The sequence below is a fragment of the Lemur catta genome, chromosome 12, assembly GCF_020740605.2.
Source record: "Lemur catta isolate mLemCat1 chromosome 12, mLemCat1.pri, whole genome shotgun sequence".
Taxonomy (NCBI): domain Eukaryota; kingdom Metazoa; phylum Chordata; class Mammalia; order Primates; family Lemuridae; genus Lemur; species Lemur catta.
In genome coordinates, this window is record NC_059139.1 from 9,623,411 (window position 1) to 9,644,573 (window position 21,163).

Sequence of the window (21,163 nt, forward strand, 5' to 3'; positions counted from 1 at the left end):
CTCACTGAAGGGGATTATCTCCCCGTGTTGTAGAGAAAGCCCCTGACGGTGCAGATTTTTCAGCCAGCGTCCTCTGACGCCGCGGCTCTCTGCCTTCTCCCCCTCCGAGCTTGGCCTCTGCGGTCTGCAGTTCTGCAGTTTCAGGACTAAGGTTTTCCGTGGAGCACCTTCATCAGAACTGTGGCCGGGCCACTCTGAGATAGCACCCATGGCCTCCCCGAGGCAACACAGCCCCACGAGGAGGGAGCCAGCCTGTTGCAATCCCTGCTGGGATTGCCCCAGGAACGGAAAGTCAGGAGAGAACCTTCTAGACCACCAAGTCCCCGCCTCTCCAGCAGGATTCAACCTGATCCCACCCAGATAAGGGTTATCCCAGTACGTTGGCAGCCTCCCTGGAGGCACTGCTGACAGGCCTGGGGGCGATGGCCATTATTGGGGGGGAGTGACCTTGATCTCTTTACCAGGGGAATTAAAAAAAAAAAAAGAAATTAAGGAAACATTTCAAAATTTGTGGAAACAAGCCAAATATAATCTAATAGCACCAGAGTCTAAAAGGAGGCTGGAAAGCTCTCAGAAGAGAAATTCCCTCCACACAACCAGAAAAGAGGCCGGCGAGGAGGACAGACGGCACCTGAAGGCATGGTGGTCCCGGGTGTGGAAGCACCAGCCTTCGTCCACGCACCCTCAGGCTGTCACACCCAGGGGCTGCCAGGCCCATGCCACGTCTGGGCACTGCCTCCAGAGAGGGCGAGGATGGGGCCCACCTGCAGGGCTGACCCACCTGGTGCGCTCGACAGCAAGGACCTGGCGCGGGAGCGCAGGGGAAGGGACGGCTGTCTGCCTGGGAGCGGGTGCAGAGCAAGGGCCACTTCGACCTCTGGGAGCAGCAGCCAGAGGTGAAGGACAATCTGGAGGGTGCTGGGTGGGTACTGAAAGGTTCATTTTCCGAGGGCCTTTGTCATTTCCGAGTTGGCCGTGGGCTAGGGCAGCAAATGGGACAGGACGAGGGGAGTCTTGGGGCCGGTGGTACCAAAATGACACGTCCTAAGCCACATAAGAACAAGGTCTGGAAGATGAAAGCCCAAATACTCTGAATGAGTAAAAGTGCTCAGATCAAGAAAAAGAACTTTTAAAAAATGTGCCCCAGTGAGAAAAAGGAAAGAGCTGCCAGGGCCCGAGGGCACCTTCCTGCCCCTCCTCCTTACCTGCCCTCTCCGCCGAGGAGGGTCACCTTAAAGCTGGCAAGGGTGAGCAGACAGGGTCGAGAGGCTGTGAGACCAAAGACCAACGCCGACAAGAGGGAGCAAAGCACTGTGTGATAACTGAAATGTGGGCAAGGCTCGGCTCATTAACATCAGCCGAGGCGAAACACCTGCAGCTGTGACTCAGCAAGCACAGAGACTCGCAGGCCAGGAGCCTCCACGTCGGCAAACAGCCCACAGACGACTCTAGAAGGCGCCGGTCCTCGGCTGCCCGGAGCATTCGATCCACTGGATCTCGCTGGGCCTCGTGTTTATCCTGATAACAGAGCCATGTGGCTAATTTAAAAAGCCAATGCAGCTTTAGGCTGCATTAATGAAAATTATGGACGTGTCCTGCTCTTACTGCCTCGGCGTTAGGTGATCTTGATAAGGAAAACCCGCATCTATTCGCCTCAGCCACCTGAGACCCCCACCGCTCACGGAAGACACGCATCAGCGTAACACTAACCTATCACCTGGCCCATCAACTGATCGCATCAGCATAACACTAACCTATTACCTTAGCTACCTGAGACCCCACCCCTCGGACCACCCCAACTTAATAAAAGTGGGAAAAATCGGGTAGACGGGGCTCAGAATTTGGTGGTGAGACCCCTCTGAGCCCGCCGGCCAATAAACTTTGATCCTCCGACTCTCCGTGTGCCGCTCGGTTTGCCCTTGGGACCACCTGCTGTAACACCCGCTGTAACGATCTGAGCAACACGCACGTGCACATCTGTGTGAGACACGGCGACGTGGGGCAGGGAGACAAGAGAAATGGGAGCCGGCGAGTGTGTCCCAGGAACAGAGGGGATAGTGGCGTCCTGAGGAAGTGCCACGTGTGCCCCGGAGGACACAGGATTCCCACGTACACGGGGAAGGTCTTTCTAGTCTGGGGACTCCAAAATGCAAACATGCTTACGAGGGCCACGTGCGACTTAAAATCTGTCCTTGCTGGCATTTTCTCATGTGTGGTTGGTGTCCACAGGGCTATGAGAAGTCTAGTCAGAGGACTAAACATATTAATTCGTCTTTCCATCCAGCCCTGCGGCTTTGTGGGGAGCCGGCGTTTCTGAATTAGCTGGAGTGAGCGCTGCCGTTCTGAGCAAAGGCCCCATATTAGCTGAAAGCAACTCACGCGCTGCCTGCAGGTGCTGGAGACACCCAGGCCCTGGGACAGGGAAACCGGTGAAGTCGTTTAGGGGGAGCAGTGTGCTTTGATTGTTTTCTTTTGTTCCTGGGTCAAATGGTATCTTACTTCATGGAGCACACAAAATGGCCATTTAGCATATTAATGAGGTCCTCACTGTGCCCATTCACCCACTGCTGGATGTAATTACCTCTGTTTGGTATTTTTGGAGATCTTTTGAGATGAGTTACAAAAAACATATTTCGAGAAATTCTGCATGGGCTTTCCTGGGCTCGGCACCTGCTGTGGACAAGCAAAGCAATGGCCATCAGGAGTTCAGGCCACCAGCAAAGTGCTGTGGGCGGAGCCCAAGGTACTTCCGAGCGTTTGAGCAGGTGCTGAACTCAGAAAGCTGAAAAGCCACGAACACCAGATTCTTGTGTTCCCCGGGATGTTTATGGCAAATTCTTGTTGGGAGCGTCCTGACCAAGCACCTTGTGAAGCGACGTCTGGTTTCTACACATCCTGATGTGCTCACTGGGGAAGAAGAAAGATGCTCCCCAGATGGGGTTTTGTGTTTTTTTGTCTTTAAGCTGAGACTAATAAAAACAATTTTTAAAAAAAGCCACAGGGAGTCATAAGGTATTATTCTGGAAGTCTATTAATGAAGCCCTGCACCTGTAACCCTAGCACTCTGGGAGGCCGAGGCAGGTGGATTGTTTGAGCTCAGGAGTTCGAGACCAGCCTGAGCAAGAGCAAGACCCCATCTCTACTAAAAATAGAAAGAAATTATGTGGACAACTAAAAATATACATATAGAAAAAAAATTAGCCAGGCATGGTGGCGCATGCCTGTAGTCTCAGCTACTCGGGAGGCTGAGGCAGTAGGATCGCTTGAGCCCAGGAGTTTGAGGTTGCTGTGAGCTAGGCTGACGCCACGGCACTCTAGCCTGGGCAACAGAGTGAGACTCTGTCTCAAAAAAAAATATTAATGAAGCCCTACTGAGCTACTTTGCCATTGTGTGGAACAACAGTTCATGACTGCTTCACTGACATCTCCCTACAACAACTCCGATATTTATACCGGTGAAAACTGCAGGAGCAGAGCTGGAGAGCCGCATCTTTGAGATGGGACCGGGTGGGCAGCACCTGGGACCTGCCAGCGTTGGCGGGGCCCAGGCTCCCTCCCTCAGTGCTCAGAGGGGCAGGTGATGAGTGCTGGTCGCAGGCCCAGGGCGCAAACAGCGTCTTCCCTGCGGTTCTCACACTCACTCAGGTGGGGGGGGGGGCACATGTGTTCTTGGCAGAACACGGGTATCAACTGACACATTAAACTGAAAATAAGTAATTTTTATAATTTTGTGCCAAATCAGATACCATTTATAAGGTTCAAGTGGGAAATAGTAGAAGGGATCAAGATTTTGAGGCAATTTGGGGGATAAATACAACTGAATAAAATACTAGCAACTTACTTTTCCTGAAAATTGGGAAAGTATTTGAGCTTTTCAGTGCTAGTCGTGGCACAGATTAGCCCTCGATTCTGCAAGGGCCTAGTTAAGACTAGATTGATTATTCAATTAATAAAAAGCAGAATAAGAACAAGAAGTAACCTAAGTCTAACACTGGTACTTCCATCCGATGCTATGATGCCAATAATCACCCTCCAAAAAAAACCATCAGCAAAGATATAATTAAGCACATAAATGCAGGCGCAGTGCTGCACCCCATGAAAAGTATTCCTAAGCAAATTCTCTACTCACATGGAGAATCTGGAAATAACATAAAAGAGATGAAAGGGGCAGCCTTGCAAAAATAACAGGAAAATACCTAATCCCACAATTTCCTAGTCACAGCTAAAGATCCATCCACCGAGTTCTCGCGCTAACAGGCACCCCGCGGGAATTCTGTTTTGCACAACTTCTGAAAAGAGCTGAACAGACAGATGGAAAAGAGATATACATCTTTCTCTTGAAATTTGTTTTTAAGAATCTGCTTTTACAGAGTTCCCGAGAAAACAGCAGGAGAACAAGCTACAGCCTCAACCGTACCTCCAGGGCAGAGGCCCATCTCCTGTGATAATCCCGTCTCCAGGGAAAGGCAGGGCAGCCAACTCTTGGACTTTGACATCCACACCGCGTTTGCCATCTCCCTGCCGCCAAGACAGACAGGAGCGGATGCAGCAGTGTCTCGACTGTGCCCTGCCATTTTACAACCCCCTTAAAAGGCCTCAATGGCTGGTTTTCCTTTTCCTCCTCCGTGCTGGTCCTTCCCATCTTCCTCAAAACCCTCATGCATTAGTTCTCTAACCTAACAGAGACGTCTTGTGGAAACCAAAGGGAAAGAGAATCTAAAAGGAAGTCAGTTAACTAGTTAAGGTCTGGTTAATCAATCCATGTGGCCTTAAGGGATGACAAGAAGCAGCTTTTCTTTCAGAAACAATAGTATCTCAGTTTGCCAGGGCTCCTGAAACAAACGACCCCAAACTGGGTGGCTGAGAACGACAGAAAAGTATCTCTCCCTTTCCGCAGTCCGAAATCAAGGTGTGGGCAGAGCTGCAGCTCCGAAGGCGCTGGGGAAGGAGCGGTGCCAGGCGCCCTGGCTGCTGGTCCTTCTTGGCTGTGGCCGCAGGACTCCAGTCTTCACATGCTGTTCTCCCCGTGTGGTGTCTGCGCCCAGACGCCCCCTCTGCTCAGAGCACCAGGCACACTGGCTCAGAGGGCTACCTTACGCGCCTACCCGAACCCCACCTTACCCCTATTTCCAGATGAGGTCACGTTCTGAGGGACCGCGATTAGGACTTTAACATAAGACACAAAACAGCTCCTAACAATGAGAACAGCAGTTCTGGGTTGAGCGCACGTTTCTGGTCTCCCTTTTAGCACCACTGACTGCAAAAAGCAAGGCTCAGCAAGATCCAGGAAGATCCTATTTTCACTTTTTAAAAACGAACCAGATCCAACAGCCGCTGACCTCAGATACCCTTGCGTTCTATTGAGCAAGGCCATGCGGTCGGACTGGCGTACTGTGCCAGTGTGGCACCCTGGCAGGCTTCCTCGCTCTCTGCCTTACGTGACAGCAACACACGCACCCACACACACCACACCGAGCAGCCTCCACTTGTTGACGCTGAAGGAGGCCAGGCATCAGGTGGCCAGCGGGTGCAGTCTGGGTCCCTGGCACTGTCCCACGACCTCGGCATAATCTGAGTGTGTGTGTGCAAGGCCAACCCCGGTGAGAATCCCACCCCACGTCTGCCTTCTTGGAGCAGGCCGTGTCACCAAAAAATCAATCTGTGGAGTGACCAATCTGGCCAATCGACAATGTGTCAAACTTACTGAGTTCTTAAGAACTTGTCTCTTTTAAACTCTTCTAAAGGTTATAGCAGGCCAGGTGCGGTGGCTCATGCCTGTAATCCTAGCACTCTGGGAAGCCGAGGCAGGAGCATCGTTTGAGCTCAGGGTTTGAGACCAGCCTGAGCAAGAGCGAGATCCCGTCTCTACTGAAAATAGAAAGAAATTATATGGGTAACTAAAAATATATATAGAAAAAATTAGCCAGGCATGGTGGTGCATGCCTGTAGTCCCAGCTACTCGGGAGGCTGAGGCAGGAGGATTGCTTGAGCCCAGGAGGTTGAGGTTGCTGTGAGCGAGGCTGACACCACAGCACTCTAGCCCAGGTGACGGAGCAAGACTCTGTTTCAAAAAGAAAAGAAAAGTAAAGCTTATAGCAATTTGTTCTGGAAGGGTTGGCAGGGCCTTGAGGGCTGTGAGAGCTCCAGGGTCTCCGGGGCCTCCTCATTCTCCCCATCAGTCTGTACCCCAACCTCTGCCATTCTGCTCCATCTTTCTCTGACTTGTAACCCCCCCTCTCTTTTTCTGACCATAGTCTTTCCCCCTCCCCTTTTCCTCCTGACCTTCCCGCTACTCCATCTTTCTGACATTCAGTCTTTCTCCTTTCCCTGATTCTTGCTCTCCCCCTCATCTGACTTTCTCTGGGCTCAGCATCCAGGGGGTGCTGGGTATGGCTGTGTAGGTTGTTCACTGCACAAAAGTGCCCTGCTGGCTCCGCTTGCCAAGATCCATCTGGATGGATGCCTATTTCCATTGTGTGCAAAAGGGATTGGGAGGCCTTAGCAGCAGCCAAGCCTGTGCACAAATTCTTCTCCACCTCTCCCGAAGCAGAGGGGCCCCCTCTCTTGGCACCAGCTCCCCAAAACTAGAGCAGCAGGGAGCTTGAGAAGAAACACCAAATGTTCTTAAAATGCCATTGTGAAGTCAAAATGGAAACCAGTCAACTAAAAGTATCCAAAGCTGTTAAAACTTCCCCATTTAATAGGATTTGCTCTGAACTTTAGGAAGAGTTAAAAACAAAACAATACAAAAAAAGAAAACCCCATGTTTTAAGTAAATCAGCAAATTTTGTAAATTTAGCAGCCTGATTTGGCTTTCACAGAATTGGCCCGGCATCCAGGAATAGGGAAGTCCGTTATCCTTTGGGATACTTCTTCCCCACCAAAGGACTGTTGGAAATACACAGCCCACCATGGTTACTGGTTTCTAATTTACCCCTAAATCTGGAGTCCAGGAGGGAACCATGAAAGACCCTCAAGGAGTTTAGGGAGGCTGGGTTTCCGTAACTTTAGCGTTGCCAGCTGCCTCCTCCAAACAAAAGAAAGGACTGCTGTGCCTGCTCCACTCTTGCGAGCTCATTGCCTCCTCAGCCTGTGGTCCTTGGATTGTCTACGGAGAGAAACAGCCTTTTAGGGTCCCCTAATTATCACTGCGCTCTACAGTCAGGCACATGAGGGACGGAGACCACGGCTCTCCAGGAAGGCGCAGGGCAAAGTGGCCAGGGGCTCGACTCCAGCACCAGCGGCCACCTGTTTGCACCTTGCATTGCTGGTCTGCGATGTTGTCTCCTCCACGTGCCACTACCCCGCACGTCTCCACGTGGAAGCAGACCCTCTGAAGCTGTTCTTCCAAATGGCTTTACACCCTAGATATCTGAGAACTCTGTTTGTTTTCATTTGCTTCAAACGGCAGCTTGTCAGTCTGCAGTGGCCTTTCTAACCTCGGTTCGCACTGTGTCTCTCCCTGCTTGCTACTGAGGGATTCATTTTCACCTGGCAGGTGCACCGTTTTGAAGCTAATCTTTTGGATTGACTGAAGATACCCCTCTCCTCATCCCCACTCCATCACATGGTTCCAAATCCGCCGGCCCCCCGCTGGGCACGCCCCACAGCTGCTCTGAGGACGGACAGCAAGAAACTGATCCGAATGGAAAATACACTCCTCAGAATTCACCTCCTCCTCTCAACTGGGCAGAAGACATTTGCTGCTTTTCTTCAAACTGAATGATCCAAAAAAAAAAAAAAAAAATTCTGGATAAGAGTATGAGGGCAGAGCCAACTTTTGGAGTAGGATAGATACACCAAATTTAAATTTAAAACCTACAATAAGGAATAAATAAACACGCGTCACTGTAGCATGCTGAGATACTAGTCTCTTGTTAGCTGTCGAAAGTGACACAGCTGTATTTTCATAGGCAAAGGCGGATATGGAACCCAAAACGTCACGGCCTGAAGAGTGAGCTACTCCGATGGAAAGCGTGAATTTTTATTCTGGACAGGGTAAGTTTTCCTTTGAAAAGCAGTTAGCCTCACTGAGTCATTGAGTGTCTGCAGGATCCATGGGTTCGGCCCTTTTCAAAGACCCGGGGACCAGAGGTAGCCTCCCCACGGAAGCCGAGGGCAGGAAAGTGCCGGAGCTCCCGTGAGGCCGTGCACAAAAGGCCGCGGAATCATCACGAAGCTTGTACCTCCCGCCTAAATCCATCCACTGAAATAAGCACAAGGTGTACTGCCCTTGAGCGTTCAGTGACCTCGCTACGTTAATTCCCTGCCATTAAGAAGTTTTAAAATTTGAAAAGCGAAAATAGAATCAAAAGTTTAAGACCTCTTAAAAGCTTTAAAAATAGGACAAACTGGGCATGAATGAGGGAACTGTCACTCCCCAAAGGTAAATGTCCATGGTACCTTCCTGACCCTTGTCTCCCAGTTAGGAATTAGTTGATTCATACGTTTATTATGTTTATTAACCTGCTCTTGTGCCTCTTCTAGGTGTCAGGCAGATGCTAGGCCCTGGGGATAAAAGGTGACAGGGACCCTGCCTTATGAAGTTCAGAGCCTGAGAGCAGCAACACCCGTACACGAATGAACGTAAGTGCTATAAAAAGGCATGTGTGCACATTATACTGACAGTTTAATGTTCAATTTGGAAAAATCTCCCTTTACATTTTTTCTTTATATTGCTCAGGCTGGTCTTAAATTCCTGGCCCCCAGCAATTCTCCTCCCTCAGCCTCCCGAAGTGCTGGGGTTGCAGGCATGGGCCACCGTGCCCAGCCTCTATGCATCCCTTACCCACATTTCCTCTAGCCAAGAAGCTGGATCGGCTGATTGAATCATTATAAGGATATTGTATGTAAGACACTGCCTAAGCTGCAAACTCAAACACCATGATTTCTAACATTGAAGAAACCACTGTTTCAGGCATGGCAGCCAGTGCCCAGGTCAGGAGGCCTAAGCACCAGGATTTGTTCCTGTCCCCTGGGAACAGCACAGTTCAGAGGACAGGGCCCTGGAGAACAAGCCCAGAAGGCTTGGCTCTAGCGGGTTCTATTACCACGTATTTGGACAAGTCACTTGTCCTGTTTGAGTCATTTCCTTTTCTGAAAAATTATGGGCTTTGACTAGTTCTTCTCCAAATTCCTTTCCAACAAAGGATTCTGAGTCCCTAAGGTGAACATTTACCCTGAGATACTTCAAGGTACAGATGGTTTTTAGATCAAAGATTAGAATAAGTAATAAATACCTATCTAGGAAATATAAGCATTTCCACAGATTGTAAGTAATTATTATTTCAAAATAAACTTTTTGCAGAATCATTTTGTAGAAGGTACAAATTATTGCCTGTGAACTAAAAGAGAGAATATCTTTAAACCCATCAGATTCAACTCTAGCCGTGGAAAGACATTTAAATGCAGTGGAGGAAGAGAGAGAGGCAAGTCTGGGTGGCAGAGCCAGCAGCAACCCAGCGCTCCTAGCTCTGGATGCAGACGACATCCAAGTCACAGAGCCGGGCAGCAGAATCAACTCAGCTTTGGACTTCCCGTCCTTTAACCGTCTCTAAGTGCTGAGGTTTGTTCCTGGAATAGAAACCTTCTCTGTTCTGCCTAAAACATTCTTTTAAACAGTTTCAAAGTTGTTCAGTGTTTTGCTAATATTTTAGGGAACTATGGAAAACCTTACAAACCCTGGAGAGAAGTAATGCCAGCACGGAGCAGGCCACCCGGGGAACCGGCCGACTCAAGCAGAAATTCAGAAATTCTCCCGCCGTGAGGCAGCACTGGAAGAGGTCTCGGACGCACCCCACATCCTACAGGGGACAGCCTGGTGGGAGGGGCTGTGTTGGCGGTGACAGGGGCAGCTGAGGACACAAGGTCACGACTCAGCGATGTCAGAGGTGTTCTGTGATGGGCTATTTGTCTCTGTTGCTCTCGGGATGATCTAGTCAGGTGCTGGATCAGTGGATCAAATATTAAGCTATAGACTTTCAAAAATATTAAGGTACAGGCTTTCCAAATCACAGGGCTTGATCTGAAAGGACCACTGATGGGCTCATCAAGCCCACCGGTTCTCGTGCAGATGATAAAAAGGACCACAGTTCCTATGTCCCTGTTATCAGGACAATCCAATACTGTGGTCACAGGTCTTTATTAGTTATTTACGATGACAAGTGCACGTAGCCAGACCTTTCTGCGGCGCACCTATGTTGTGTGTGTCAGTGGAACGTTCTACAGGACTTGAAGGAAATGTGTTGCCACAACAAACGGGGACAACAGAACTGAGTCCAAAGACCCTTATTTCTTTTTATCCTCTACTTATCTCCATCTTTTTAACCCAAAGGGCACAGTCTGCAATGTAGGATTGCTTATAAATGTTAGGGTTTTTGCTGCTGTTGATAAATGTTCTAAACCACCGGTCCCCAACGTACCAGGGACCGGTTTCATGGAAGACAAGTTTTCCATGGACCGGGATGGGGGGGATGGTTTCATGCTGATTCAAGCACGTTACATTTATTGTGCAGTCAAACCTCTCTGCTCATGATAATCTGTATTTGCAGCACCCCCCAGCACCAGCATCACCGCCTCAGCTCCACCTCAGATCATCAGGCATTAGGTTCTCATAAGGAGCGTGAAACCTAGATCCCTCACATGCACAGTTCACAGTAGAGTTTATGCTCCTATGAGAATCTAATGCTGCTGCTGATCTGACAGGAGACGGAGCTTATGCACTAATGCGAGTGGCTGTAAATACAGATGAAGCTTCACTTGCTCACCCGCGGCTCACCTCCTGCTGTGCGGCCCAGTTCCAGTCCGTGGCCCGGGGGTTGGGGACTGCAGTTCTAGACAACCTTAAGTTATATACCATGGCCTCTGGATTATAAAGCATGTACATATTTCCTCCATGATTTTTGTTTGTTTGTTTGAGCCAGGGTCTCTGTTGCCCAGGCTTGAGTGCAGTGGTATCACCACAATTCACCGAAAGCTCAAACTCCTGGGCTCAAGAGATCCTCCTGCCTCCGCCTCTGGACTAGCTGGGAGTACAGGCATGTATCCCACGCCTGGCTAATTTTTGTATTTCTTGTAGAGATGGGGTCTCGTGATGTTGCCCAGGCTGGTCTCAAACTCCTGGGCTCAAGTGATCCTCCCACCTCGGCCTCCCAAAGTGCTGGGATTACAGGTGTGAGCCAAGGCACCTGGCCTAGTCCATGTTCTTTGTTTATTTAAGGTTGTGCACAGAGACACCAACAGGCCCTGCTGATGGCTGGGGTCATCAGAGGTGTCCAGCTAGATGGGGCCTGGGATGCAGCAGGGGCTCAATAAGTAAGTGCTGAATGATGGACTAGTTGGCTACGTCAGCAGAAATGTAACTGCAAGGGAGTTTTACCCGGGAAGCAGAAATAACACTGATTACATTTAGAAAAGGGGCAGCGATGGTTCTAAAGTTGACTCTGAATATTTAAAAAAATGAGCTGGAAATTATTCAGCAAGACCAGAGTATTATTGAAATGAAAGGCAAAGCCTGCCTTTCTCCAGCAGATAAGAAGTCCTGACAAATGCCAAGCAGATCCTTTACTCCTGGATCCAATGGCCTCCTTCCATCATCGGTCATGTCGGGAGAGGAACATGTATGGAAAAGGTTGTTAATCCGGTGGATAGCACATTGTGGAATGCAAGATTTCACCCTTTAAAATGGTAATTTCCCCCTTTACAAAAACCCAAACAGAGGCAGGCAGACAGACAGACGGACAACGCTGTCCTTACCGTCAGGGATAAGGCCATGCAGACGAAGGTGAACTTCTTGATGTGGGCTGCTGTGACCGTGCTGCTCGTGCTCACCAGCTTATTGCTGGGGTTATTCTGGGGAAAGAAGATGACAGTCGTGACTGGGGTCCAGCTTACCCTTGGCTAACCCCCTGTGAATCTTCTAGAGCATCCTGTTTTTGTTTGATTTGATGCGTCTGCAGTGTAAGTTTCAAGTGATAGCTTGCGAGGCGGCTGCCACGTTGAGTCTCTGACAGCTGTCAGGTTCCTGCACATGAACATTGGCCAAAGTGAATCCTGGACTCAATGCCCAGCAGCGATGCCTGACTCAGTCGCTGCCTTGCCCAGTCCACGGCCTTGGCTCTGAAGCCTGCTCTCTGCCCCAGCAGAGCCTGTGCCACAACACGGGCATCTCCCTAAATGCCACAGCCCTGCTCAGTGACCTCGAGGTCCCTCTCCTCCTGACCAAATGGACATAAATTCCACTAGGCATTCAAGGCCCTGCCCAGTCTGACCCGGCTTCACTTTCTGGCCATTAGTTCTCCACCTATATCCCAAATGGGGCCTCCTGCCCTTCCCCTAGCACACCTGTGCTTTTGTTCCCTTCTCCTGTTGGATCTTCTGATTTTCAGAAACACCCCTCTCTTTGAGGCCCATCATCCTCACAGCCCATCTGTTCCCTAAAGCCTCTCTGACTTTTGCCCTCCCAGCTGACTCTGGGTCCCACCTCCTGTAACGCCTGATGACCCTGGAGCTCTCTTAGGGCAGGCATCGTGCCCTGCCACGTGTTCAAAGCCCGGTGAGGTTGTGTGCACCTGAGCTAAAACCCTGGGTGTCTTGACCATTTCTTTAGCCCTGAAGCACTGAGCACAATCTCTAAGTAGAGAAGCTGCTCCAAGAGCATGTGGAAGCTACAAGCACCAACCTCTGAATGACTGTACTTTTTCTTAATTCTAGCCTCTCAATGCATATCTACTTTTTTGAATAACAGACTGCTGCCATAGGAAAATACAAATCCCAGCGTTGGAGATCTCCATCTCGACTCCGGCCCGGGGGTCTGTAAGAGCGGTGCCCTGGTGGGTCTGGTGAGAAAGGGGCCCATGTTGGAAGAATTAGGGAACCCCACCAGAACACACACACAGTTACAGTGATGGCAACAGCCCCTTCGGGGCCACTGCTATTTGTAAAATAGCAAATATTTCCTCAAAGACAGTTAAAATAAACTAGCATGTTTCATCAGATTGGCACCAGTGTTTCATTTCGTTTGCCCACTCTGCTCAGAAACATACTCTTTCACAGATAACTGACCATTAAAGAGAATTTGCACTAGTGGAAACCTCTCTCAGTTCAGGGTTAGCTAGAGCTTCCCGAAGGCCATGTGAGAAATTTTAAATCCTCACAGAGGCAAAGGATCTCAATTGACAATGAAACACATTCTGAAGTCCACACAGAGGTGTCTAAGATTCGGGTGAACAGCGGCGTTCACACAAACGGCTTGGTGTAGCTCGCTGGGGTGCCTGGAAGCAATGGGTGAGGTTTTAAAAGGAGTCTGAGTAACTGGAATTTCTGGCTAGAGGTACGCTTGTTAAAGGCATTTTTTCAAAGCTTCTAACCTCTGTGATCATGAATAAAACAAAGTTTTCCTTGGATGCTCCTGCTGAAACCATACAGTGCTGTATTGTTAAGTTTTATTATTTCGAGGTGGCCAAAAACAATTTCAGATGAGACTTTGGCAGCCAGCAGGTTCTAACACTTCAGCACCTGTCCTTCTCATCAAGTTTCATTCGATAATCATCTTATGCTCCAGGAGCTAGAATTGAAAATTACCAAGAAGACTTAACGTCCACGTTGGTTTTCTAGGATTTACGTCTATACATGTGTTCCTTGAAATGAAAACAATGATCTCTATCTATAGACCGAATTAAACCCACTCAAACACAGAGTGTCAGCTCTCTCCAGCGAGTGACTTGCGCCTTCTGAAGTCCACTGTCAAAGGCCTGGGAAGCAGGAATCAAAAGCATTTTGTAGGCTACGCTCTGTATCCTGATGTTGCAACTAAGTATCTCCAGTAGGTGCTGGGTCCTAACTGTGGTCTACCGAGGAAACTCCACACCCAGTAAAGGGTTCTGGGCCTGTCTCCCGTTGGGTTACGTGGGGGGTCTCTAGTGCATTCTCAGGTGAGTGACTCTTCATGGGGGAGCACAGGGACGGAACAGAAGAGGGAGGTGACAGTGGCCTGGGGATCTGGGCCGTGTGGAAGACTGCGTGAAGGGGAGGTGAGAGCAGGTGCATGTGTGTTTGCGCACACGCTAACAGGGAAACTCCGTAGGGGACTCCAGAAGCCGAGGAGGCGCTGGACGGAGCGTGGGTGATCTCTCTCCACGCTTGATCCTCCCTCTCCACCTCAGCCCCATCAGAGGTGCTGGGGGGGATGCCCTCGGGTCAGGGTGCAAGGTGGGGCTGGGGGGAGTCAGAAGCCTCTCCTGGGTCCCCACACCACAGGTCTTGCCCCTCCCTGCAGCCCCCACACAGGTGAAAGCAGGGCAAGGGGTTTCCTCTCCTCCCTCCACAGGGCGCTTGTTGGGGTAAGACAGAGAGACGTAGCCCTGGCTCTGAGCTAGCCCTACAGGAATTCAAGGCAAAACGGCTGCTATGAAGGGTACAAGTGGCAGGTTGTTTGCTTCTTTCCTATTTTTCATTTAAAAACATTACATACTATTTTGGGGTGTGTTTCGCCAGCCATTTGTTTCAGAGTACAAGCCTGCAGGGTTAAATAATAAAGCTATAATGAAACAGACATTTACTGAATGACAGCGGCACAGCCCCGCCCAGGCCACAGGTCAGGAGGGTGACGACAGAGTGGCTGGGGACGACAGAGCGGCTGTCAACAGACAACTGCTGATCCTTCTGCCAGAGTAAGTGCCGTCGTATCAAAACCGTGCCGGACCCCAGTCTCGCGGCAGGGACAGCGCGGGCGAGCGAGCAGCCGGCACAGCCGCGGAGACCGCGGGCCCTGAGCTCAGGCGCACGGGTGCTGTCTGTTCCCTCGCCAGCTGGCATGCGCTCAGTGAAGTGTTAGTTTAACTAAAGACACAAACCACAGAAGCAAAATCCAATATATAACATTTTTTGGGAAGTTTATTTTCCCTGTTGCAAACAAATAATTTCTCTTTAGGAATAACCCTAAAAGTGACGCTAGGAACATCGGTGCGGAAAAGCATCACGAGATCAGCATCAGGGGAAGCTTAAATGTGCCCTCGTTATTTTCTGCAGGTGAACAGTCCGCGGTTACCTTCAACACCCCCAACATCACACGAACCTCGTAAAGGGAGGTAAGATTGAGAAACAACGAAGTGTCCGTCATCAGAGAGCCCTGTCTATCAAACGTAATTTTAACAAGTGTGCTTCAGACACTGTACCACACGGGTTCTCACCTTGTCAAAAGCAGGATAGACAGCGCGGATTTCCGTCAACCAGCCATATGGCATGTGACCCACGGGGTACGTGGCTGTCAAAATTGCCACTGCCTACAACAGAGGAGTCAGCCGAGTTAGCGTGGGCATCAGCAGAATGTCCCCCCAGAGCTGCTGTGTGTCACGTGACAAAGTGAGCGGTCTCAGATCCCTCCACCCTGGGTGACAAGCATCAGCCAGCCACGGGACGGCCTGGGGCGGGGGGTGCAGGGTAAGGACTGACCACTAGCTGTGCTCTTGGGTACTGCACCGTGTCCCTGGGAAGGGGTCAGTGAGCTAACCGCGTGCACGTGAGACAAGGAGAGTGTGTTTGTCTTGTTTTACACGAATCCAGCAAGAAACAGGTTCAGATCCCAGGTTTCGGAAGCCAAGATTTCCACCCAGGTCCACCAGATTCCAGAATCTTTGCTCATGTCATTGAGCCCATCTGAACCTTCTGGCTTAGCCCTCTACTTGATGCTGCAGATGGACTGTGACCCTCCCTGCTCTCCGGAGAGTCTCTGCTCCACCTCTAAGCGCCCACTCTGTCCTTCAGGGTGGCTGGCATCGCTCCTGTTGGACTCCACTTCCAACCAGCTCACTCCTAGTCTGTCCTGTCAGTGTGGCCCAACTCGATTTTTAACTTAAGAAAATTCAGTAAATATTTCATACAGGAAGGTATCCAGGGGTTTCTGTGAGAACGAGAGCTGCTGCTTTTATGTGAATGAAAAGGAAGAAAAATGAAAACGAGGCATCTGAACCCACATTCTGGCAGCATCCAACCCTACCTAGCTGGTAGAGGTACAGCGCAGGCTTCATCTATGTTAATTAACAGAACAGTGATGCACAGGTGTGCCAGGAACGTGAGGCCAGTTCCCAGGTGTGGCGTGGCATAGTATGGCATGTCGTGGCGTGGCACACTTTGGCAGAACAAAAAGAGCACTGAAATCAGGCAGACCTAGATCCAAACCTTCACCTCGCATCTTCCCAGCTGGGTGAAGCAGGAAGCCTCCCAGGGTCTCCCTTCCTGCTCCTCCAGTGGGACAGGAATAATAATCCCATCTCACAGGGTTGTCGGGAGTCAAGGAAACGTACATAAATGCCTGACACATCGTAGATGACCAATATGCCTATATGCCACCGAGGGCAATTCTGGAATGGCTCTAACCCACAGTTTGTTGTGTTCTTTTTAAAGGGGAAGATGGCAGTCCAGCACTCAGGTGATGCGGGTCCCATACTTTTTACTGGGAACCTTGAACTGAAGTGTTGAAGCACAAAAGCTGCTATGGTAGCCACCCAAGGTGACATTCATGATTCAAAACACAAAATCCAGGAACACACTGAGGCAAGAGAAAGCATTCTGCTTCTGATTTATGGGCTTCTCTTTCCAGGCCAACATGAGCAGCTTCCCAGGACATGGAAACTGGCGGCCGCTCCAGGCTGAGGGCCTGCTGACGGTGCAGCTAAGGGCTCCAGGCTGCGCCTTGCAATAGCAACGCCTAGGCAGGAGCCCTAATGAGCAGCCTTTAGCCTTCCCGAGGACCAGCGGTTCCACAGACAGGATGAGTTCTCCAGAGGGCAGTGGAGGAGGAGACACGTGAAGTAATTCTGTTTGTTCAAACCCAACTTGACAGGGAAAAAATGAGTCAAGTCTTTCTTTGGAGTAGCTGCCAGTTTCCAGATACAGTTCTCGAGCTGTGAGCAAGTCAGTAGAGGAGATCCAAGGGGGAGGGTGGACCCGGAGCAGGGAAGTCACCACGGGTGGGGCGGCTCGAGCGGGAGGGTGCGGGGCAGGTGAGGGTGGGCCAGCTCAAGTCGGAGGCCCCGCACCTCTGGGTGCTCCACCTCTGCTGCCGCCTGGCACGTTCCATCGTCCCCTGCAGCTGCAGTGAGGAGCCACGTGCTGACGCCACGGGGAAATGGAAAACTGAGTGGGAGTCAGAGGCCGGGACACTGACACTCGCCAGCTTCCAGCTAGTTCTGTGTTTCTGTGTCTCAGTTCCCCATATGGCAAACGAGAAGGATGAATTAGACGTCTCCTTCCATAATCATAAAAACATAAAATGACATCATTATAAGTTACTGAATGAGATCTTCGTGGCTTCCCAGCATGACTGTGTCATGTAACTGAATCTCACGGCACGACCTGAGCTCTCAAGATGACCTGGAAATAAATTTCACCCGCCTCCACCCTGCAAGGTAATTACAGGCGCCTGCATCCCCCAAAAGTGCCGTACCTCTGTAGCCGCGGAACTGCCACCGAGGTCCCGGGAGACAAAGAGGTTGACGATAGGCCTACTGATTCTCTGCGTAGCCAAAATTAGAGCCAAAGGCCACCAGAAACTCAGCATCTTTCTTATGGTTGCATCTCCCTGCATTAAGAAATGGAGAAAAAGGTTTACTCAACTCTAGAAGCAGAATAGGAAAAAATGATTGAGAATCAAAGCTTTTCCTTTTTATGCCAATCAAGAGCCAATTCACTACACTTAAAAGTAATATAAGGGAAATTCTCTGTAGATGAGCCAAGTTGAATTAAAATAAAATGTTCCATCGTATTAGAAATTAATTCAGACAGTTGGCAAGCGACTGTGAAATCAAAACACCCATCGAAGCTTAATAGATCCCAACCGCTATTTTCCCTGCAGGGAGCCTCTAACCAAGGTAGAACTCAACCCCATGGCCTGAGAAACAGGTTCGAAATTAGTCTGTTTATGTCATCAAACTCACTGGCTAGAAGTCATGTTAATAAGAAGTAACTCTTAGAAATAAAAATTATTATAATTTATTTGGGAATCAGTCAGCTCATAGAAATGTGCTTAATTATTTCGGCACTGTGTAAATCTAAGACAGAAGTTCTTACTCTCAAAGCTCTCATAGATGTCAAATAAACTGCTCAGAAGCACAAGCAAAACAAAAGCATGGTAAAGAACAAATGAGTTTTTAAGACTTCTGCAGCAACGGTGTGTGATATCTTTAAAGCCTGGCTTTCCTTCTGCAGTTTTGGTTTTGATTCTTCACGAGGTAAGAGTTACGTCATGGAATGACCTCAGCCACTTTACTGTTTTCCCCTCTGCTGGTGGCTGGATGTTCAGAGACGGAGTGTTACTGTCCAGACCAATGTGTGGTTGGAGTGATGGAAATAACTAGGTAGGATTTCACTGATGGCCTGACCTCGGACAGAGGTAAGTGGTCAATACAATTACTGTTTCGGCATGACGACAGTAATGTGTGGTCCAAGAGGGAATTGGGGGTGGGGAGTCGTGATTGTTTTCACGGCTATATATGACCATTTGTATCTGCCTTATACCTAGATGCAGAGAAATCCAATGATGTCTAATACCTATGGGTAAGAAAAATTAGCATGCATGTAAGTCAGATATTGTTTGTACTTAGGATAAACAGAATGCGTTGGTCACTGGTGTAAGATTGTGTGTTATTGTTTCTTACTCAACTTCCGAAAAGGCACAGGCCAAGCTCTACCTCCTCCAAGGAGGCTTCTCAGACCACATTACCATGTCTGTCTCAACTGTGGTGACTCTTAGATGCGTACTGTGCTGTCTTGGACTCGTGCTGACTGTTGCTGCCGTGTGGGTCTGATCTGCCAGACGGGACGTGAAGCTGCTTGAGGGGAGAGAACATATCTTAAAATTGTCTGTGTTGCCCTGTAGTACCTAATGCTCTGCTGGGTCCCTAGGGGGTACCTGAATAAGAGGTTGCGATTAGCCAGTGCAGGAAGTATAAACAAAGCCTCGATCCCTGCTGTAAGATTAAAAATAATAAAATGTGAATGCAAAGGTATCGTGAGCCCTAAAATCTTTATTGATGATGGAATAACTTACGATAGAGAGTAAGAGAAACCATAAATGTTGCATCTGTTCCTTGGCCTGACACGACTTGCTGTGCCTCAGTCTCCTCGTATGGGACGAGGACGCTGGACAGTGACCTCCACAATCACGTCCATCTCTTGGGGTTCATTCACCCTCCAACTGCCTTTTCCGGTGGATGCTACCTAGCACGTGGCCTGTGGGTGTATGACATCATGGCCAATCTGATTACTTGATTTCTTTGATTTCTCAATTTTTATTGATCTCTCATTTCATACAGACATGGAACAGTTTTACTCTACTCTGAGGTGTTAAAGACGTACCCCCAGCTCCGGCCCACTCCTGTCGGGGATGATGTCGTGGATGTTCTTGTAGTAGCCCAGGCACAGGGTGGTGCAGCGCACCAACGCGCCCATGTACAGGGAAAGGATCGGGATGAGCAGCGGCTCCCGGCACTCCAGGTGACTGTGAAGCAAAATGGCTACAAAAACAACCTGGGAGAAGGGAGACAGGACCCAGTCAGAGGGAGGCGAGGGTACCCAGGGACAGAAGCGAGGGCCCACCCTCCCGAACCCGGAGCAGGCAGGTCTTTGATGCAGAGGGGACGGAAGCGTGGGCGATGACTCAATGTTGCTCCCGTGCAGTTCAGGTGCGGATGTGGGGGCCTCACTGGAGGAACTCACTGATGATTCTGTTAGATCCACCATAGAGATTCTTCGAAGGCAACTGCATGTCTGATTGAGGTTATTGCTTAAAAAAAAAATCTAGAAACTTTGGCCTCCCACCCCCAAATGTAGTCGAGCTTTGCCCTCTCGAGGCTGATACTGAGGGGCACGTGTGACCACACCTGAGCACTGTCCACGAAGGAAAATACAGTAGCGATCAATGACTGTATACAGGAAAACAGATATTAACATTTGTAGGATGGGAGTTACTAAAAATGCTGCAGAAAACACCAACAGTAATTATTATAAAACAACCAACATTAAAATTTAAAATACAAACTTAAAGAAGTGGAATCAGTTGAAATACCCAGGGTCAGGACAGATTGACCTTATAACAAAGTGTCAATCTTTATTCAATGGTACTGTCTCTAAAGCACATTTAACAATGTTTTAACCTCCTGGGTTAATCAGAGACTCAACCCAGCCTCTGTCCAGAGTCCTCCTGGGACCCGCTCATTCAGAAGACCCCGGGAGCATACTGAGTGCAAAGGTGGGGTGATTCGTAGGGGGAGGTGTATTTCTGAGCTACGTCAACCTTAACAGCCAAATACTCGTGGGAAAATAGGCATATTAAAATATAATGCCCATGAGTGATCCTGACCAAAGGACTGTCCTGATCACTGCATTATCAAGAGATCAGTGATGATGGAAAATTACACAACAAGCTGGAGAATGGCGTGATTTACTGTACTGGTACGTCCCACTGCCACAGGGAACCCAGAAGAGCAGGCAACGGAGAGAGACGATTCTGAATGAAAGGAAGCGGTTAGGTGCTAGAGGCGGTTTGCTTATAGCATAGACCGACAGGCATGTCCCGGCTGTCATTCTGAAACCCTACAGATGAGACCCACCTTGTCACTGAATCACCAGGGGAGCGCAGAGGACAGAGGTGCTGCTTGGACACAACCAGGTTGCCAGGAGCACAGGCAACACCCGTGAGCAGACCCGAGTTGGGGGAGCACTCACACCCACATGTGCTCACACTCACGCCCACACTCATGCTCACATTCACACTCATGCTCACGCTCACACTCGTGTTCACGCTCACACTCACTCATGCTCACACTCACACTCACGCTCACACTCATGCTCACGCTCACACTTGCCGTGGATACAGTGGGGTTCAGTGATGGAAACAAGGATGTCCATGGCTTTCTCCATGCATCCTGCTTCCAAGTGGACCAACTATAATGTATCAATGGCAAGATGCAAAGAGACACATTTAACTTCCACAAAACCTACAACATAAACTGAAATGATGTTTAGAGGCTGCAAACTAGTTGTGTGGAAATGAATGCTGTACATGAAGGTGAACCCTGGACGTAGTCTCTGCCAAGTCTGGGAAGGCTCCGCAAGACAGGAGCCTGAGCAGCAGGACCAAAGCGGGGGTCTGGGCGAGAGGGGAAAG

The 21,163-nt window shown here is 49.5% G+C and overlaps 1 protein-coding gene across 2 annotated transcripts in view; it reads right to left on the bottom strand.

Moving 5' to 3' along the window:
- Positions 1–21,163, bottom strand: part of ANKH (ANKH inorganic pyrophosphate transport regulator) — a 133,202-nt gene that overhangs the window by 16,826 nt on the left and 95,213 nt on the right. Inside the window, exons 5-8 of one of the 2 annotated variants that reach the window (XM_045566388.1) lie at positions 19,354–19,524; positions 17,444–17,578; positions 15,189–15,281; positions 11,755–11,850 (exon numbers count right to left, since the gene is read on the bottom strand). In XM_045566388.1, coding sequence (XP_045422344.1) covers positions 11,755–11,850; positions 15,189–15,281; positions 17,444–17,578; positions 19,354–19,524 — 495 coding nt within the window. The remainder of the gene's footprint in view (positions 1–11,754; positions 11,851–15,188; positions 15,282–17,443; positions 17,579–19,353; positions 19,525–21,163) is intronic. The other variant, XM_045566389.1, reaches the window with a different exon arrangement.